This window comes from Schistocerca nitens, chromosome 1, assembly GCF_023898315.1.
Source record: "Schistocerca nitens isolate TAMUIC-IGC-003100 chromosome 1, iqSchNite1.1, whole genome shotgun sequence".
NCBI lineage: Eukaryota > Metazoa > Arthropoda > Insecta > Orthoptera > Acrididae > Schistocerca > Schistocerca nitens.
The window spans coordinates 259,650,194-259,672,010 of record NC_064614.1 but is presented as its reverse complement, the minus strand read 5'-3'; the positions used below and the strand labels follow the sequence as shown (position 1 = coordinate 259,672,010).

General features: G+C 38.9%; 1 protein-coding gene across 4 annotated transcripts in view; it reads left to right on the top strand.

Moving 5' to 3' along the window:
* LOC126247510 (serine/threonine-protein phosphatase 6 regulatory subunit 3) overlaps positions 1–21,817 on the top strand; it is a 182,833-nt gene that overhangs the window by 114,848 nt on the left and 46,168 nt on the right. For 3 of the 4 annotated variants that reach the window (XM_049948489.1, XM_049948487.1, XM_049948488.1), the window contains 3 exons: positions 4,395–4,484; positions 7,282–7,379; positions 15,635–15,781. In XM_049948489.1, coding sequence (XP_049804446.1) covers positions 4,395–4,484; positions 7,282–7,379; positions 15,635–15,781 — 335 coding nt within the window. The remainder of the gene's footprint in view (positions 1–4,394; positions 4,485–7,281; positions 7,380–15,634; positions 15,782–21,817) is intronic. The other variant, XM_049948490.1, reaches the window with a different exon arrangement.

Sequence of the window (21,817 nt, the reverse complement as noted above, 5' to 3'; positions counted from 1 at the left end):
CTGATAAACTCAATTAAATTATTTTACCAAACAAATACATTATTTTTGACAAATTTGTACAATCCAAAAATCTAAACAAATTATTGCCTAATGAACAGCATGTATAAGGGCGCGATGAAAAGTAATGCCTGTGATTTTTTTAAATTCAGGTCTCAGTATTATTTGAGGTATTACATTTCATGCATATTACCTGGTTGACTTTCCTGCTTCGCTGATGCATTGCAACCCTTTGTCACTGGAGGGCTGCAAATTGTATCATGTAACATGGCAGTGTGCAGCTATGTCATTGGGTGAGAAACAGCATGTTGTAATGGAGTTTCTAGCTGCAGAAGGGTTCGTCGACACATGAAGCATCATCTCCTTCAGCATGAAATCCCATATCACACATGAGCGCTGTGATATCAGTAGCAATCGGACACCTGAAGTCAAACATTCCACAGCGACAGTATCAACAAACTGGTCTCTTGTTGGGAGATATATGTTCATCACAATTATGATTGTTGAGAAATAAATATGCATACATGCAGAACAAAGATGTAGAATGTTAAAAAAGTTTGTTTTATTTAAAAAGCTTCATGAGTTTTACGCAAAAATTCAGGGGATTACTTTTCAGCATGCCCTCATCTTATAAATGCCGTATTACATTAAAAACTAACGAAGCCCACAATTACACAAATATGTAATTTCCTAAATCTTTTTTTTAGTTCTGTGTTCTTCTTTGGGTATATTTTTTGGGGGATAGTATACTACTTTGTTTCTCTGAAAAACATGACTGACATTTTGTAGATATGTTGAATCATTTTTTGTGTACTATGTTGAAAAGATTACATCTGTTCCTCACTCCTTTCACCGCATGTGAACATTATGAATTGAGACCAGGAAGTTTTTAGAGCAGAACTGGCTACGTGGTAACATTCATATGATTAATGATGCTATATCATTCTTCTTGTGGGGTAATGTAAAGTATGTTCTGTTGTCACTAGACAGAATTTTTTTAAGTATTTTGTTTCACAAAACTTTTAGCCATATATATGATTGCATCCTACAGCAATATAATAATTGTAATGAGATTTAGTGTATGTACGATGTGACGCAGGTTAACTGGAAATTTTGAACGTTAGTGTTTTCAGCACTGTAGTCTGCCGGTTGGTTAGGATTGTTGCATAGTTGTTGTAAACATGTTGCCATTTAGTAATCGTGCAGCATTGAAGTAGTGCAGGATGTGCTATTGCTGTGAGTGCCTTTTACAAGCAGGGTGATTGTGTGACTACTGTACATAGGGTATTTCAATTACATTAGCACCTAGAATGCCATGGACACATTCTATCTGCTCATGCTATGACAGCATATGTGCATAATGTTGAAGAAACTGGTACGGCCTTGAAAAAGAAGTCTCCAGGTGGTGTTCGAAGAGCCTTCACCTCTCCATTCAACAACATGCATCTTGACTAGAGATTGGGTGACCAAGTGTACAAGGAATCAAAGTTCCACAAGTGTTGGTTACATGTTATGCAACAATTAAATCCGAGACCCTGTGTCCCAAAGGGGGTTTTGCAAATAGGTCAAGGCTACCAATTTCCTTAACAACATGAGGATGTGAGACTGAAGCTCACTTCCACCTTAATTGATATGTTAACAGACAGAATTTCTGTTACTGTCACAGGAAAATCCTTGACAGTTTTAGATGTGTCCAATACATAGTGCGAACATTACAGTTTCATGTGCTGTGTTGTCTCATGGTGTGATTCATCCTAACTTTCTTGAATGTGAGGATGGCATTGCAACAACAGTAACATCAGCTCTGTATGTTGATAGACTTAAGACATTATGTATGCCAGGACTGCATCATGTTTAACGTGGGAAACCTGGTTTCAGCACAATGCAGTAACACCACATACTTTTTTAATGATCATTGGAAGCTGTTAGCCATTTATTTGGATGGCGCATCATTTCACGTAACTGTGACATTTGACGGCCTACAAGGTCCCCCAAATTTAGTGTGTCCAATGGCTTCCTGTGGAGACATCTCGAAAGCAATATGTTAATCACAAATCGTGCAACTCCATTCCCAGAGATACACTATGTGATCACAAGTATCCGGACACCTGCCTGAAAATGACTTAAAAGTTTGTGGCACCCTCCATCGGTAATGCTGGAATTCAATATGGTGTTGGCCCAGCCTTAGCGTTGATGACAGCTTCCACTCTCGCAGACATACGTTTCTTGAGGACAACTCCGCTACAGGCCATGTATTGTGAAGAGGTACTCGATGGTGTTGAAAGATGCAATTGTCATCCCTGAATTGCTCTTCACCAGTGGGAAGCAAGAAGGTGCTTAAAACATCAATGTAGTCCTGTGCTGTGATAGTGCCATGCAAAACAACAAGGGATGCAAGCCCCCTCCATGAAAACACAACCACACCATAACACCACTGCCTCTGAGTTTTACTGTTGGCACTACACACACTGGAAGATGACATTCACTGGGCATTCGCCACACCCACACCATGCCATCAGATCACCACATTGTGTACCATGATTTGTCACTCCAGACAATGTTTTTTGACTGTTCAGTCGTCCAATGTTTACACTCCTTATACCAAGCGAGCCATCATTCAGCATTTGTGGCTTATGAACAGCCGCTCGACTATGAAATCAAAGTTTTCTCACCTCCTGCCTAACTGTCATAGTACTTGGGTCTGGATAGATGCCTGCCTATTACACATTACAACCCTCTTCAACTGTCGGCAGTCTCTTGTCAGTCAGCAGACGAGGTCGGCCTGTATGCTTTTGTGCTGTGCGTGTCCCTACACATTTCCACTTCACTATCACATCGGAAACAGTAGACCTAGGGATGTTTATCAGTGTGGAAATCTCGCATAGAGACGTATGTCACTAGTGACACCCAATCACCTGACCACGTTCGAAGTCCGTGAGTTCCGCGGAGTGCCCCATTTTGCTCTCTCACGATGTCTAATGACTATGGAGGTTGCTGATGTGGAGTACGTGGCAGCACAATGCACCTAAAGAGTTTCTGTTTGTGGGGGGTGTCCGGATACTTTTGATTACATAGTGTATGCTATACTGAGCGTTCCAGAGTATCCATAAAGGGCTATTATAATGTGAACATTAAAAGGGAGCACTTCTTCCGCATGCCATCTTTAAGAAGTAGAGAGACTTTGTAATGAAAACACAAATGGCATACTGTATACATGCAGTTTTGTCAGTAAAATAAATTTCAAAAGGCATTAAGAAGGGCCAAAGAAGGATTTAATATGAAAACAAAATATACTATTCAGTTGTCTTTGGGGAAAAATATTGTTAAAATGTTCTTAGAATTTGTCTTAAATGAGATTCAGAATATTCCGAATTTCATGCATTCTATCACATAAGGATCACATTTATAAAGTTACGAAAATTGAAGCATGTAAGTGAACACAAGGACAACTCTGAACGTAACTAAGAAGGTAGTTATTGTGCATTGCTCTAGATGTTTTCTACTATGTAGAGTACAGTGACATTTGGAATATAAATTTAGATGTATCTTTGACTCAAATCGTTTTCTACATAGCAATTAGTAAGTAAAAAAGTATAAGCATTGCAAGTTATTTATTCATCCCACACTGCCGCATCTGTAAGGTAGGTAACGTACTTAGTTTGGCACATAACTAGATTCATATATGATGATGTATGATAAAATCCAGCATTCATCCACTGATACGCAGTAGTGGTATACTAGGTGAAATATGAAAATCACTCATACTTCATGGAAAGATCAGTTAGTAAAACACAATTTAAAATACATTAGAGAGAGCTGTACTTTTTTCCTTATTTTTGCAATTTTCGGCCTAGATTGCAAGTAAGTTTTGTTTTCTAGATTTAACAAATGATTAGCACTGTTCATTGGACATCATCCAATTTGTTGGAGAGAAAAAGTGAAAATTTGCGGTAAGATATAGATGAACATCTTGACCTTCAGCTGGTACATACAATATATATTTTATATGATGGCCGATGGGCAAAGTTAGCTATAGATAAAGTTTAAAAGAAAAATAATTTTGACCTAAACTGAACATTGTAATAAAAGGTTAGTTGTATTGGAAAGATGATGTGGTGGTGGTGGTGGTGGTGGTGGTGGTAGTAGTAGTAGTAGTAGTAGTAGTAGTAGTAGTAGTAATAATGAGGTGTTAGTTTCAAGTACAACAGATGTGTCATTATCTGAGTAAGTATCTAGACATTGAAAATGCTTGAGGTATTGGATTTTTGTATTGTTTGGTTAATTATTATTGTTGTTATACTTATTTGTGTAGTTGTGTTGTTGCTGTGTGATGTTGACTCGAGTCTTCATGATTTCTATGATAGTTTTAGTCACTACCTGTTCCTATTCCTTTAAAGGGTGGCAGTCATCCAGGTCAGTCAAGTTCAGAAGACAGTAACTCAGAATATCCAGACATTCCATTTGCCCAGGGTATGGGATTTCGGCAGGTAAGCCTGTATTCAGTACTTCACACTTCTTTGATGAAATACTCATTTGCCCTAGTAGCAATGCTTTTGTCTGCTTAGAACTGTACCGCTGATATGAAAAGAGGAACATAAGGCTGCATAATATGTATTTAGGCTGCTGTAATAGTAAAATTATGTTGTTCCCATTGCTGGTAAGCAGTTTGTGCGTATGGTGGCACCAATTCAATTGAAGGGATGTAATAGTCATGCAGTCGACACAGTGACAAATCTATATTACATCAATAAAAGGCAGCTGTGTCACATGATGTCAAGTTTTCTTATAGATATGACAGTGCCTCATGACTAGAACTGACAAATGAGGAATCAACTATGCCTCAGTATTTACTTCATCTAATGTTCGAAAATCATTTACATTGCTCGTGTGATCTTCAGATTTTCCATGAGCTTTCATTTCTGTTCATATCTGCATTGTCTCTGTAAAAGTTTCGTCCAGTATAATTCCCATTGAAAAGAATACACTGAAAGCAGAACAGTCATTTTATATTTTCACCAACATAAAGATTTATTTTTTCAATACAACTCTTTACTGAACTTTCAATGCAGGTATCTCCCATATTATTGTACATAATTTATGTTTAAATCAGATTTGGGGCAACAGTTTTTTCACTTCCAGTTTATTGTCATTTGACAAAATAGAAAGTAGTGCACATATTAACTTATGGGCAGAACACATGAAACATAAATTGTATACAGAGCTAAACAAGGCTGTCACTGTGGAAGTGAGTAAATTATGCTTTGATATTTAAGAACAAGCAGTATTAACATGGATCCGCACATTGAAGCACAATGGAAGGCTGAGCATTTCATTGTAGATGTAACAATGATACGGACTAAGAAGCCACATTGGATTTACCCCATAATGGTTTGGTAGGGGGAGTCTAACAAATGACCTGTGCTCATCAGACGTGAATATCAAAATTTGTCATACCACAAGTTGCTTGTGATTGAGTGACTCGTGGCATGTTGCTGGAAATGCAAAGCACATCCTGGTGGCAGAATGACAAACAATGTGCTTGTGAGCATATTTGGCCACATGATGCAAATATGATTAAATTGAAATTAGGAGGTAACATATAAAAAATTCTGATGTACTGATCTTGTTGACTTGTTCAAGCATCTGATACTTAAACTGCTATTATTTCCTAGCTTCTCTTTTGGTGTCAAAGAATCCTCATAACAAAATTGCATATCAGTTAGTACTAATACCCGACCAACTAATTAACTAGAGTGGTTTTCTTCCTGCTGCTAAATAATCTAAAATGACGCAAGGTGGATGTTACAAACAGGTCTTTTGTCAGGATGTGATGCTTTTAAACTTGGAAACTGTTTTATGGAGGGAACATAACTAAGTTGAGTTTATGCCCTTCAGTCACTAATTTTGTCTGTGCCTACTTCCACCAATGTCCACCTAATCTTCTTAGAGTTTGTTATAGTAAAGTGGTAGTGATAGGTGACCAAAAACTTTGCAGACAGCCTTGATACCCAGAGTAAATTGGTAAATGTGATTCTGTGAAGCCTGAAGTAAAGGTATCCTCACCAAGCAAGGTGGCACAGTGGACTCACATTCGCTAGGACGATTGTCCAAATCCGCATCTGGCCATCCTGATGTAGGTTTTCCATGATTTCCCTAAATTGCTTCAGGCAAATGCCGGATTGGTTCCTTTGAAAGGACATGGCCGAATCCCTTCCCTAATCCGATGTGGCCCATGACCTTGCTGTTTGGCCCCCTCGCACAAATTGCCCAACTTAAAGCTCTCCTCAACCTGAAGGTAGGTTCAACATAGCAGTGCTGTACTATGCTTGGACTTGTTTGTCGTTTTATGCTGGTGCTTTCCTCTCACCTTTGAACTGGCCTATCCAACTAGTTACAGGGTATCTTACAGTTTAACATGGACTCCGACCTATGGTACAGTAGTCACGTTTCACATACAAAAATAATTGCCAGAGGTGTAAGAAATTCCAAGGACTAACTGACTGAGGGTTGTGCCTCAAACATTTGACCTGTAATAGGACACTCATTCAGCCTTCAAGCCACACTCCATAGGAATAACTGTCAACAGATCATGTTATTGTAAAAAGGAATAAAGTAACTCTTTTATCTGACAGTGATTCGGGATCTCCATCAACCTGCAGTATTGATACAGTGTCTGAGATACTGCAGCTGGTAGTAGAGACAGTTATTCACAGCTCCCCAGATGGCACAAGCAGAGAGGAAAATAGACTTACTATCTGGTAGAATTCGTGCTTAAATATGTGCACACAGTGTCACATTGTCTGTTGGCAGTTATCATTTGAAGCCTTCAGACCATGCCATTGATTATGGTGTTCGACTATTTACTTGTTTTATGGTTCCTTCTCTTTTGATATAAGACAGATCTGATATGCTTGCGGTGCTCTTGCTGTGTTTTGGACTCTGTTTCTAACCAGCCACTCATTGTGTGGACTTGGTAATTATTGACCACTTGGAACTGCCATATATTCACCGGTCACTGTGCAGAGTGACAATGTACTTCAGCTACTTACACGGAGTAGGATTGTAAATTACCAGTTGCATGATTTATAGTACCTTGTGTTCCACTGTTAAGCCTCACAATGAATTGGAAAATACTTCATTCCATTGTAACTCTGCTTCATGATATTTTGGTAGATAGTGGGACTTGAATTTGTAAGTAACTGAGATATAGTAATTCAATCTTTTCTTTGCTTTTCATTGTATATCTTTTAATTACATTGAATTAAGCAAGTATTTCTTTTTCAGACTTTTCCTGATTATGAGATACCACAGGTGGCTTCACAATTCATTGAAAATTACAGTTTCCAGGATGATGAATTTGCTGCAATTGAGGATGCAAACCAGTAAGTTCTCTCTCTCTCTCTCTCTCTCTCTCTCTCTCTCTCTCTCTCTCTCTCTCTCTCTCTCTCTCTGTGTGTGTGTGTGTGTGTGTGTGTGTGTGTGTGTGTGTGTGTGTGTGTACAGGATCTCAGAGATGATTAAATTATACAGCATTTGAAAGGTCTTGTACCTTGATGAGTTTGTGCTAGATAGTATCTGATCTGAGACCTTAACTACTGAAGTGTGAGAACTTTTTTTTTTTAAGAAATTGTAATGAGCAGCTGTTCACTGGTTAAGATGGTGTTTCATTATATTGGCTTAGTGCATAAATTTGTAACATATTTCCATAAGTTTAATGAACACAACAGATACACATAACATAAATTGAGTCATCAATAATATATCTTCTCCTTCACTATTTACAACCTTCTGCTGATGTAGGGTAACTATTCAGTTCCGCAACTGTGTAAATCACATGGTTTTGAGGTGAAAAACTCATTGAGCCATGTTCAAAGTGCATTCGAAAGGAAGTTCTTTGTCGATTATTTGATAGAGAGCGGAAAAGGTTAGAATCAGAGAGCTGTGATTGAGGTGGGAGTGGAATGACTTCCCAACCCAACTCCTGTATAGCGTTTTTTGAATGCGGGCATGTGTTACCCCGGCATAGCATCACTTCATGCAGTTTCTGCAAAATACACACATCAGATGGCAACCCTACACACTGCATATACACACATTTGAAACACAATGAAAAGGGAAAAATGAAGTGTTCAAAAATTGTCGCCTCTCCAGCACGATACACATGGATTATCATCATCAAAGGTCACAAGTAACAACAAATGATAATTTAATCACATGAAACTTATGCTGCAACAGTTGTTTCTAACCTAATAAAAAAGCGTAAAAGAGAAAACTTAATATAGTACCATAAACTGGGACAGTCATTCTAAAACACGAATCTTGATCTCTAGTTTCATAATATGTGGATATGACAACTTGCTTATGTATTTATATAATAGAAGGGAACATTCCATGTGGGAAAAATATATCTAAAAACAAAGATGATGTGACTTACCAAACGAAAGTGCTGGCAGGTCGATAGACACACAAACAAACACAAACACACACACAAAATTCAAGCTTTCGCAACCAACGGTTGCTTCGTCAGGAAAGAGGGAAGGAGAGGGAAAGATGAAAGGATGTGGGTTTTAAAGGAGAGGGTAAGGAGTCATTCCAATCCCGGGAGCGGAAAGGCTTACCTTGGGGGAAAAAAGGACAGGTATACACTCCCCCAAGGTAAGCCTTTCCGCTCCCGGGATTGGAATGACTCCTTACCCTCTCCTTTAAAACCCACATCCTTTCATCTTTCCCTCTCCTTCCCTCTTTCCTGACGAAGCATCTGTTGGTTGCGAAAGCTTGAATTTTGTGTGTGTGTGTGTTTGTGTTTGTTTGTGTGTCTGTCGACCTGCCAGCACTTTCGTTTGGTAAGTCACATCATCTTTACTTACTTATTTATATATTTAAAAAAGAAATGAAAACACTTTTGGCAGAGCTACCTGGCAAACTGGGTAACTTTGCCAACTGCATTAATATCAGTGGAAATCACTAAAAAAAATTACCAAATAAGTAGTTCGAGACCTTGGAAACAATTTACACATTAGTATTACACGCTTTAATGCAGAGAGACTTACAATGAAACTGTTACAGAAAGGTACACACAAAATTAAAATCTTCTAAGTTCAGCATTCTCATCATAAAAGAAAAACTAACCCACTGAGAAGTAGTAATAAAAGTGCAAGTTTTAAATGAATAGCTACGGGGGTATAATGAGGAAGAACCTCGGGCTTGCTAAAAATGCCTTAACCTGTTGAGCTCTTTAAGTGAGCTGTCCAGTCTTGCCCCCGACGAAGTTAACCTTTTGTGGCTTCTCAAAACCTGCATTGGACAGCCGGAGTCCCCCAAAAACCACAACTTGCCAGCCATGCACCTTCCAACCGATTGACTCTCCAGACTCCACCAAACCACCAACACCCACACCTCAACCAAAGATCTTAGCTCATAACACACGATTGAATTGATATTGGCAACCTAAGTAGTTAGTGATACCAGTGGAATACCATACCGCCAAGATAAGAGCCACCTCAGCTCAACAACAGCATGGAAAAACCACTTTTCAAAATGCAGAGCACAAACCATCCACTTGCGTATTGCCAGATTTTGTAGCTTTTGTTCCTCCTAAAATCCCTGTGCCCCATAACTTTGACAATAAATCATGAAAGGATGATGCTGCTCTCCTGATCCCAAAGCTGCAAACATTAAAGAAACACTTGGTTTGCAAGAATTTATAACTCTTTCTGGATTCTTGCATCCCCTATGAAATAATGTTTTTTTTTTTTTTTTTGAGTGCTCTACATAATTGGTCCCTTACTTAGTTTGACACTTATTGCAAATCTCTCGACCAGCACAAAGTGCCGAGTGGCTGGACAAAAGTGCGGGTGACTCCTCTATGTAAGGAAAGTAAAAGAACACACCTGCAAAATTACAGACCAGTATCCTTAACATTGGTTTGCTGCAGAATTCTAGAGCATTTTCTGAGTTTTGAGAATAATAAATTTCCTAGGGACCAAAAAGCTCACGTCCACGAATCAGTGTGGCTTCAAAAAGCATCACTCGTGTGAAACCCAGCTGGATCTTTTCTCGCATGATATAGTGTGAACTATGGATGAAGGGAAACAGACTGATTCCGTATTTCTAGATTTCTGAAAAGCATTCAACACGGTATGCCATTGCAGACTGTTTACAAAGGTACATGCATATGGAATAGGCTCCCAGATATGTGACTGGCTCGAAGACTCAGTATGTTCATTGGAGACAGGGGTATCAGGAGTGTCCCAGGAAGTGTGATAGGACCGTTGCTATTTTCTATGGACATAAAAGATCTGGCAGACAGAGTGGGCAGCAATCTGCGGTTGTTCAGTGATGATGATGCTGTGGTGTACAGAAAGATGTCAGAGATAAGTGACTGTAGGTGATACAAGATCACATAGACAAAATTTCTAGTAGGTGTAATGAATGGTAGCTTACTCTTAATGTAGGAAAATGTAAGTTAATGCAGATGAGTAGGAAAAGCAAAACCATAATGTTTGGATAGAGCATTCGTAGTGTCCTGCTTGACATAGTCTCATCATTTAAATATCTGGGCATAACGTTGTGAAGCGATATGAAATGGAACAAGTATGTGAGGATTGTGTTAGGGAAGCCAAATAGTCAACTTTGGTTTAATGGGAGAATGTTAGGAAAGTGTGGTTCATCTGTAGTAAAGGAGACCACATATAGGACGCTAGTGCGACCTATTCTTGAGCACTGCTCTAATGTTTGGGATCCTCACCAGGTCAGATTTAGAGGTGAGCTGCTAGATTTGTTGTTGTAGGTTCGATCAGCTTGCAAGTGTTAGGGATATGCTTCAGGGGCATATGTGGGAATCCCAGGAGAGAAGAAGACATCCATTTCGAAGAACACTACTGAGATAGAGAACCGGCATTTGAAGCTGACTGCAGATTGATCGTACTGCCACCAACGTACATTTTGCATAGGGACCACGAAGATAAGATTCGAGAAATTAAGGCTCATATGGAACATACAGACGTGTGTAGTTGCAGATGTAGAGGGTCATCAGTCAAATTTGTCTCATCATAATAGATAAAGGGTGTCAAGAGGCATTCCCCAATCTCCACACGAGGACTTGTTCGAGGATCTTCCGCTATTCAGAGCAGTCTGCACCCTGGTTTCTTTAAATGGAGACTTTCTGCTTTACTTTTCAATTGTGCTTTGAGAAATACTGAAGTCTCTTGCTGTTTTTCCATTGCTCATTTACTTATTAATCACTGTAGAGACAGCTAGCCGTAGCGTAGTGTTGTCATAATTATGATACCTGTGTGCTCCCTGTTTGGTTCTACTGAGTGTTGGCATTTCAACGACATATACAGAGACCCAGAAATTCTCGATTAAAATAAAATATGAAAGAGGTAAGAAAAGGCAAAATTCTAGGCTGACAAAGTTGTCCCATTGATACTGAGCTTCCTGCTGCAACATTGCCAAGTTACATTAGTATACTAAATACACCACACAATTTTATTCCTAAAAGTGATCCTGAAATGTAATTATATATTGCATAGAACAAAAGAAATAGTCTTCACCTACATTAGAATGAGTGGGCAGGGCAAGACACTTTTGTAGACTACCAGAAACTGTGTGTTCACAAGCTGAAAGAAAAAGCACTGACAAAGACCAGAAAGCAACAAATAAATGTAAAATGTACACCAAATCTGTCATTCATTGTTGCCTTGTGCAGTGAAAGCATTGGAGCCTCAATTTCATGATCCAGGAACTTAATAGGACACCAAAGATTATCTTATTCAAAAAGTGGCAAAGTTGCCCTGCTTGGTGAAGCTGTCCCAGTTTACAGTGACACATTTGTAACAACTTTATAATGCATTTGTTCTATAAATAAAATGAACATGTATTGCTGGCCACAGAAGATTATTCAGAAACGAAAGAAGCAAAACATGTATGTTTAAAAAACAAACTTCCTTTCATTTAGTTGCAAAGATGGAATACATCTCCATGAATTTTGAAGCAACTAAAGGATGATGGAAAACTGATAAAATCTTTAAGAAGTCCACATGTAGTTGTTTAACTTGTAAAACAAATAAAAGGCCTGATATTTGCTTTTTTACGCACCTGAGTAATATATGTGTGATGTTAACCAACTATTATGGAAAAAATTACGATTATTTTTTCGCCTCTGAAACTAGTTCTTATTTGGGTGTATCTTTGTTTTTGTGACTAAATGATAAGTTCGTGAGTTGTCTGAATTTAACTGTATTATTTACTGTATATGTCTGGTCAATAATAATCCCCTAATGCTCGAATAAATATCTAGATGAAAGATAAAAATAAAAGATTGTGGCGCTTTGGAAGTATTGGAAACACTCAGATGGATGCAGCGCTTGTGAGAAGCGTTGGTAGCTTCATGCAGAACCAGCAGCTAACGGCGCTGGCACTCAAAAGCAGTTAGCCTTCCAGTTATTAGTACTGCATTAGTATGAGATGAATTCACGCCACTCGGCATTATGGGGTTAAAGTCAAGTGTTCTTGCCAGAGAGAATGATGCCAATGCCTCACACCAGATATCTTTCACACCTCCCTTACTTAACCAGTAGGGAGTTCTGCAAAAAAAAAAAAAAAAAAAAAAAAAAAAAAAAAAAAAAAAAAAAAAAAAAAGAAGACGGTTTCCTTCTTGATTAAGTAGGTTAAAATGTTTGCTCATAATCAAAAATGACCCACCAGTCATACTTCACCCTCTCCTGTCTTATTGGATTGAACACTGCACTTCCAGTCAAATTCTCTGTCATTCTGTGTGTTTCAGGAACTTTTCGTAAATATGTAACTTCCTGAGAGATTGAAACTGTATGTCAGGCTGGGATTTGAACCCAGAATCATGCCATTTGCAGGCAGTGCTGTTACCAGCTGAGTTATCTGGATGCTACTCATGGTCTTTCCTCACAGGTTCAGTTTCCTATTATCACTCTCCTACTTTACAACTCACCTTAAAAATGTTGCATTATAAGAATAATGTACTCTTTTTGCATACTGCTCACCTTCTTCGAAATCAAATTTCATAAATGATTCAGATACAGTGGTAACATTGCAGTGTTTGTAGACAGTGTGCTGTCTTTTGTAAGAGAGAAAATAGGCAGAACCATTGGAGACTGTTGCCTTGGAGAATTAAACTAGAACTGAGGAAGGTTTCTTTAGGTCTGCAAAAGGTTTCAGGTAGCTCTGGTGAAAATGTCTTCAGGAATCAGAAAATAAGAAACTGAAATAAGAGAAAAATACAGCTAGACAAAGAGTTATGAGCCAAGCATGAAGTGTCAACAAGTTAATGGTGGTGTTCTTCTTAAGCCGTGACTTGGATGATGTATACAGAGCAAAGGAAATCATCACTAATGTCTAGCTACAAAACTTTAGCTTAAAGCTTATTGGATTGAAGTCATCTGAATACAAAGACTATACTGTGTAATGGATATGAGCACAGCATTCCTTGAAACAATCTTGTGTCAAATGAGACTTCTGGCATGTTGCACTGCATCCTGTAAGATACAAGCTCAGTCCAGAAATTGCCCCAATATTGCGTACTTAGTCTGTTAGGGAACACTATGATTGGTTGGAGTAGTAGTGCTTTATCTTTACTGTGTGTGCTGTGCGTCTTTGTGTGTGCTGTGTCAGTGTTTCCTGTTGCACACATCTGTGCCATTAACTGCAGCCTTACATGTGTAATGTGATTCTTTCTGTCAGATCCTCACAGGGTCACACACAGAACATATTCAAAGAGACAATTGTCAGATCGCTCTCCAATTATTGTGTATGTGGTACACACTGTGCCTCATTGAAAAGCATTATTTGGATTCCAATTGGGCCACATTACTGCTACTGTTTGCTACCAGTGTTGCACTCCCCAATAACGTTATGGTATAGAGATATCATTTAGCTGGATTTAAACAGCATTCAGAACACTTTCATCATCGCCAATGAAATTCCTTGCCGTTACAGGAATTTGTGAAGAGGATGCAGTGCCTCTGAAAATCAGGATCTAATTTGCTCTCCACATGTGTAGCAGTACTGTGCATTAAATCTTACACTCAGAGCCTGGTAGAAATACTTTAATGATAAATGTATCAACAAATGACTACTTTCTTCAATACAAATCCTCAGGAACTTAAGACTTTGTCCACTGGCAAGTAAACTTCCACAAACAGCTTGCAGAACCTGTTGCCTTCGGCTGTGTGTCTGAGAAGGACTTTGAGGCTTTTAACATATTGAGGCTCTAAGGTAACAACATTAAGTACAGATTCTAACACGAATCGCCAAGAATAACAAATGAAAAAGTCCCATCGCGCAGCTTTCGAGGTCATATTGCGCAACGGAGGTGAATTATATTGCACTGCGGGTCTATGTAAAACTAGAGACCCGCGGCGGTGCGACCAGAAATTTTCTAAGTCCTGCTCAAGTTCGCGCGCACTTAGCACGTGTTTGATGTGGAAGCACCCCCAGAAAGTCAGATTCTGCAAGTTTTGCGAACTTTCAGAAGTAGCTCCTGCAAGTTAGTGTGAACTGCTTCTTAGAGACGATGAATAGATGTAACAGAAAGGGAGGGAAAACATTCTGAGAGCATTTAGCATACCTAGTATGCTTTAGGGCTTTGTATGGCGCAACAAGGTTGCTAGTTACAGCAGGATTGTTATTTACTGTAGAATCTTTGATTGGATATGTAGCTCAGCTGAGGTATACTGTTAGGGCTCAACTGCTCACCTACAAGCAGCTGGCTGCCTGTGGGTACAGGTGGACAGGTATTGACAGACTGTTGATACATAGTCAGTCATGTAGCTGGGCTGAAGCCTACATGATTGCGCTGCCCTAGCAGAGAGTGGCTGGCGTGGGTGGCAATTGTCTTACCACAAGTGCAAAATGTGTACAATACAGCTGCTCGGCAGGTGGCCTACAGTACTTGTGTCTGCCTGCAGATGAGACGAGGGCCCCATAGTCTCACAGGGCAGCCTGATGGAAGGGGTTCGTTGCAGTCTATTTACTTTTAATGATTTATACCGACTACATTATGTATGATTTTTCAGCAAATGTGTGTATTTTGAAGCTGAATGTTACTGATATGCTTCTGCCTTTCCCATTTCCCAGCTGTTAGTCCAGTGTTGCCTATACAACACCAGCACACTATCTCATCAACAGTAAAAATACCTTATAATGTAATTTTATAAATTGAATGTATAATTCTGAAATAACAAGTAAAAAGTTGCAATTGGGTACTGAAACTACAAAGTGATGGGAGTTACAAAATGCAAGACGAGTGAAGAGGGCAGGTTGTGTGTGTGTGTGTGTGTGTGTGTGTGTGTGTGTGTGTGTGATGGGATGTGTAGCTAAACATGAATTTATTGAAGCTGTTGTATAGAATTTGAAGATATTTGCTTGATTATGAATGCTAGGGAAGAAGTACTAAGCATGACCTAGAGCCTTCAGTCAGAAACAAAATTTTTAACGGTGATCAAAAAATGTTAATTTAAAAATTAGTTTTAGTTCAGTTAATTTGAAAGCATTACTTTGTGATCTCAATTCTGCTACATGCATTAGGTACATAGAAAGGAAATAGTAGTAGTATTAATTGTACTGAAGAAAGCTGGTATGTCTTATTTTACTTTGGTTCCAGGTTGAAGGATGACATTGATCAACAGGAAGATATTTTTGGCAAATTATGTGCCCAAAAAACACAAACATTGGAAAAAACGGATGATGAAGTTTGGGATGATCAAGAACAAGAATTAAACTTCCAGTCAGTCATAGATTCAAAAGCAAGGTAAATTAAATTTTGCGCTCCCCCCTCCCCGCCCCCTCCCAGTGCACATGCGCACTCACAAAAACAAACACACACACACACACACACACACACACACACACACACACAGAGTAAAGTAAACTTGTCCAGAAAATCCTTTGGGATAGTTAAGGTTTTTATTCACTACAGGTTTTGTTTTGTGCTATGTTGCCACTGATTTCTGCATTGCAGAGTTTGCTGGAGATTGTACCAAAACACTTCCATTTCTTGTGCAAACAGTTCTGCACATATTTTCCATGAAGTGTGCTTTGCATAGCACTCAACAATCAACACATGCTGTTTTATCGTGAGCACTTTTTTGTGTCGCATTCAACTGATCACTAAACATACGTGCTTCTCTCTCTCTTGACTCAAATGTAATGGCACAGTGAAGTACTGAGGGCAGGATCATGTGAGAGACGTGCATATTCTGGCATGTGTACCAACTGATTGGTGCGTTGTAATCACAGTGTCCAGCATTTTCTGTGGTGGACAGTTTTCCTGTTAATTAACTGGTCTGAATTCTATGTCAACTTTATAAATATTTTCCACGCGAGTTTCATATTGCCTGCCCCTGTATAAACAATCATTTGCATGCTACCTGAATTTAGATGACAGAGTTCCTTCTGTGACACCCACATCATAACTTGTGTGCCTAAACCAGTATTTGCATTACACATTTCATATAAAACTTCTTCAAAATCAGCTAAAATTTGTTTCTGTTTCATGTGTTTTAAATGGTAAAAAGTGTAGCATCCTGGCTGACCATGTTCTAAAAACAGAATGTACTTTCCCTCTTCATCCACAAATCAAGTTTTGGAACTTCTCCTTCAAAAATTTAATGCTATTACCATTTAAGAGCTTGCCTGGCTTTTGAAATGTCAGATGATGGTCATATAGCACTGTACATGTATCAGAGTGTTGGTAAGTATATAATAACATGTATTTTGACCAATATTATAAATATACTACCTGCTCTCTCTACTTGCTTGTAAGAGTACCATCACACCTTAACTAAAAAAGCATACCATATAGGAATATACCAACTTAGACCATCTCAGAGAAGATGAACTTTCTCCACTTGTGATTGCTACCCCCTGACTTTCAGTACATTATTCTCTGGCCCATTATCCACTTATACTTTGCCCTATCCTCCTTTTCCTGTTCACTGTGTCTTTCCTTTTTATTTCTGTCATTTCTTCTACTTTAAAGTCTCTAGAAAATGAATCTCGAATTCAGTCCTTGTAATATCTTCATCCATGGAATGGAAACCTATCCCGCATCATAACCTTTGATCCAATTTATTTGAGTGGTCCTCTACTACTTTTCCAAAGCTCGTTGAAAGCGTTAGATTGCAGAGTCCTGCATCTCCTAGTGAGAAGATAATAGTATATCACTGACATGCATAGTCGCTTTCCCAACTGTTTCCCCAAATATGATTACAAAGTACCAGTGAATACTGTTGCAGAAATGTTTAAACCAAAAGTCATCCTTTTCTGTCTCAGTAGCTTGATTTAGCGGTAACACACAAAAAACATTTATGATGTACTTATTACCCTTTGTCACTACTACGGTATGTTTCTTGTAAGGTGTTTGTGATCTCTCTCTTATTCCCCATTTAATCATACATTTTATTTCATTAACTACTGTACCTTTTAGTAGTAAAGATGTAGGGTGCAGTCCATTAGGAAAAAAGGTTTATGCTTCTTCATTTTGAACTCGCACGCATACGCATAGACCACTCTAGGATTGTTTGAAATTCTTGCTTTGTCCTTTGAGCTTGATTTGTTACGCCTATTTGAACTGACTTTCATGCTTTTACTTTCAATAATATTTCATGCTTGTTCTCCTTGTGTATCCTCTGTCTGAATTCTGTCCTGTGCTCTCTTACCTCTGATTCGAGCTGTAGCCAGAATTCTGTCCTGTGCTCTCAGTTAGAGCTGTAGCACAACTATCATTTTTTGGCACAAGTGACTAAAATGTCAACAAGTCCTCGGCTAATGCAAGAGACCGTGTAAGTGGGTCCAACCAGAGCCGACCAAACACAGGTAGGTCAGGGACTATGTGCTGATGTGACAGAAACGGCCACCACAACATCAAGAGATTATTACATAGCCAGACCAGCCAAGGGACCTGCATTGAAATGACGGTGAAACACAGCTGAGAGACAGAAATATTATGGTGCAATGACCTGATTACTTCACGCTCGAGCAATAAGCTCTGTTCTTGCAATGTGATCGGAATCAATGTCTTGACAAAAAAAAAGGATGCATCAAACCCACATAAATATCCCCCATTTTTAGATAGATTCATTCGCTCTGGTAGATGCAAGCTTTAAGAAGAGGTCCACATCATTCTGCTGGTCATCAGGGATCTAAAAGTTGCCTCCACAAAATGTGACCACTAACTGCAGGCATAATGCTGGCTATGTTGTGGATTTAGCACCTTCCAGCTAATGGGCCACCTCGGGGACTATTTACAGTTGCTGCTAGCCTCCCTGGAGAACTACTGTTCGAAGCCAGAGGTGGACAGCTGCTTAATCACCTTCACCTGTATGGGCACACAAGCGCTGTATGCCTCCATCTTCAAGGGTAGGCACTGCTGCAGAGAGCTGTCTTCCTCTATGGTGTCCACAGCGGGATTCTGTGCCTTTGGACACGCTCTGTCCTGAGCGGCCAACCTGAATCCAGTCAGTGCACACACAGCCACATGCACCTGTTCCCAGAGTTGCTGGTATCATTGCAGGCTGCCTATTACTCGTGGTTCAACACCTGCCATCCTGAGCAAATGCCTTGGAGGGCATTGCCATAGATAGTTGTTACTTGTGGTGTGTGCTCACTAATAAAATGCATGTTTAATCAATGACTTTTTTCATGATAACACTTTGTCCTGCAAGCAGGCAGCTGCTCACAGTACCACTTGCTACCCCACCCAGGGTGCTGAACTATCATTCCTGATGCTCTCTAGTCAGTTCCACCACCTATTATAGTTGCCGTCCAATACTGGTCATTACAAGTAGCTTCAGAGATGGGATTGACATTTGCAGCTGGATCCAGGACCATATCTCCAGTCGCAATTTGCACTATAAGAATGCAATGAAGTAAATTTGGACTGCTTTCTGAGAATGTTTAAATATTAGTGTTAGTTTTCACCTGGTTAGTACGGGCAATGCATCTTTTCAGGAGCAAAGGTTGCTGCTCACTGTATAGAAGTTTTAAAGGTGTTGACCATGTGTAGCATTTCATACCTCATCATCATTTTGATTTGTTTCTCCTGTAGTTGTTGTTTGTTGTATTTGTTGAATATATTCGCACACACAGGCTGTTTCCAAATGGGAGGTTAGTAGATCCTTGTGAGACTGTGCCAGTTAATAAGGCAGTGTGTCTGGTTACGAATAAGGGGAAGTAGTAATTATGAATAGCCACTCAGGCAGAAAGTTTTAAGTTACAGTAAGAAAAGTCATGATAGTATTACTGCTAAGTGTCCACGTTGATTTTGTTTTGTGTGAATGAGAGAGGATCAATCATGTCGTTGGCAGTAACATAGGGGGCTAACCTGATGAAAATTTTGCAAAAGGAAATAGTGGCTCTGAAAGCAGACTAAGCGGATATAGTTCTGAAAGTAAATGTTGCAGAGAAAAATGTGGCTTTGTACAGGGAAGTGTCCAGAGCAAGTGGAGAAGAGGCAGAAAGAATTTGACAAATGATTGGTTAAAAATGAGGAAACAAGTAAAGTAAATGTTGTAGTGCAACTACTGGTTTTGAGTCGACAAGGCTAAATCCTTTTTGGAGACTGCCTGAGAATCGAGAGGTTCACCAGGGTGCATATATGCATGCAAAATGCATATATTTTTTGAATGCTCTAAAAGTACACATTAGCAGTCTCCTTTATGAGATCACAAGTGCAGTTTTAAACTTCATATTTTGGGGAAAATTGATTTTGCATGCATATTTATTAGAATTTACAAGTAATGGCATATTCCCCTTTTTCTAGCCAAAATCAAAGTTCTCATTCATAATCAATTAATATTTTATCACAAAATCATAAAGTAAAGTATTTAAAATTCTACTTGGTTGACATGTGTAATACTTCACTTTATTGGTTATAATAGAGGGAAACATTCCACGTAGGAAAAATATATCTAAAAACAAAGATGATGTGACTTACCAAATGAAAGTGCTGACAGGTCGACAGACACACAAACAAACACAAACATACACACAAAATTCAAGCTTTCGCAACAAACTGTTGCCTCATCAGGAAAGAGGGGAAGGAGAGGGAAAGACGAAAGGATGTGGGTTTTAAGGGAGAGGGTAAGGAGTCATTCCAATCCCGGGAGCGGAAAGACTTACCTTAGGGGGGAAAAAGGACAAGTATACATTCACACACACACACATATCCATCCACACATATACAGACACAAGCAGACTGCGACCTGCCAGCACTTTCATTTGGTAAGTCACATCATCTTTGTTTTTAGATATACTTCACTTTATTATCTTGAAATGACGGCTTGTGGCTGTAGTTATAAGATTTCGTCATATGAGATAATTGTTTAGCCATGTTACAACAGATGCTGAGATTTCCCTCATTCATAGTGCAGGATGTATGTGCCCTGGGAATTCTGGGACTTTTTCATTGTCTTTATTTTCAGTTAAATTTTTGTACTTCTGTCTGGTAAGAACTTACAGTCTGACAAAGATTGTTACTACAGTCAGCTACTGCAGAATAATACTGCAGCAGTAAGCCATAAACAGGGGAGTAACACAAAAATGCAACAACAAATCGCAGTGCACTCATAAGCATCTGCAGACAGCAAAATGAGTCAAAGGGTTTAGGACAAGGACTATGCAGTACTTTGTAACAACAGACTGGTTTTGATGAGCATGACGTCACAACTATTTATGTTTTTAACAGGTCGTGTGAAAATATTGTAAGTAAATTTCCTTCTGTGCAAGATGAATTATATGTGAGGATGCGTGATGAATTTCTTAAATCACTGAGTGTATGATTCTCATTCAAAACTTAACACACTGAGGACCAGCTGCTTAGAAAAATTTTGGACCCAGAAGACCTGCTATTTATGCCATTATTTAAAATTTTACTGGCTTGTTTGTGGTAGATCACTATATCTTAATGGGTAACACATGCTAAAGAAGACAAAGCTTCAACTCTGGTTTCCATATTTATTCTAGTTCTTTCATAGATTACAAATTAAGCAACAACAATAGCAAAAGTGTAATTACTCTTCAAAATAGAGTGGAAGGTGAGTTCTTGAACGATTTCACACGTTATTGTCTTTTCTGTGGAAAAGTTAAGGTGTATTCAGCCAGGTAACCCACGAAATGTTAATTGCACAGCAGTGAAATTTGTAATTGTGCTTGTCAGAAATATTCAGCTGCTGCAGTTTAAGCTGTGCTGTTAGGATCCTGTCAATGTCACCTTCAGTATTTTTTATTTTTTTAAATTTTTTTTTTAATGTTGCTGTTGGCCGACCGACTACATGATGCGTCCTATGCTTTGAATATGTTCTGTCACTTCCTGTCAAAATTACTTGACACAAACTATGATTGGCTGATAAAAGTGCATCGCACAGGCTAAATCTCGATTTCAGTGCTATGGAAGCTGCCTTGCTGTATTTGGGGGAATTTTTATACTTTCATAAATATGCAGTGTACATGTTGCCGCACATCATTCCCAAATGCATTGTCGTTTGCTGGGTTTCATTTCCTAAAGTGCCAGGAAGTTCTATGTCAATATATTAAATCTTTACCATTCAATGGATTAAAAAGATTTACAGCTCCAAGGGGAAGTATATTGTCACTTAATGTGAAAAACTCTACTTTTGCCTGGGCTATAGCTTCTTTTTAACTGGGAAATCTGGAGCTTTTTTCCTTTCCTTGTCTGTATGTGTGCCCTGTAGTGTGATGGTGAATCATCTGAGGTATAATATAAGATCACATCTGCTGTATGTGTTACATGCATTTACTTGCAGTTGCATCACAGTTCTTCAAAAGC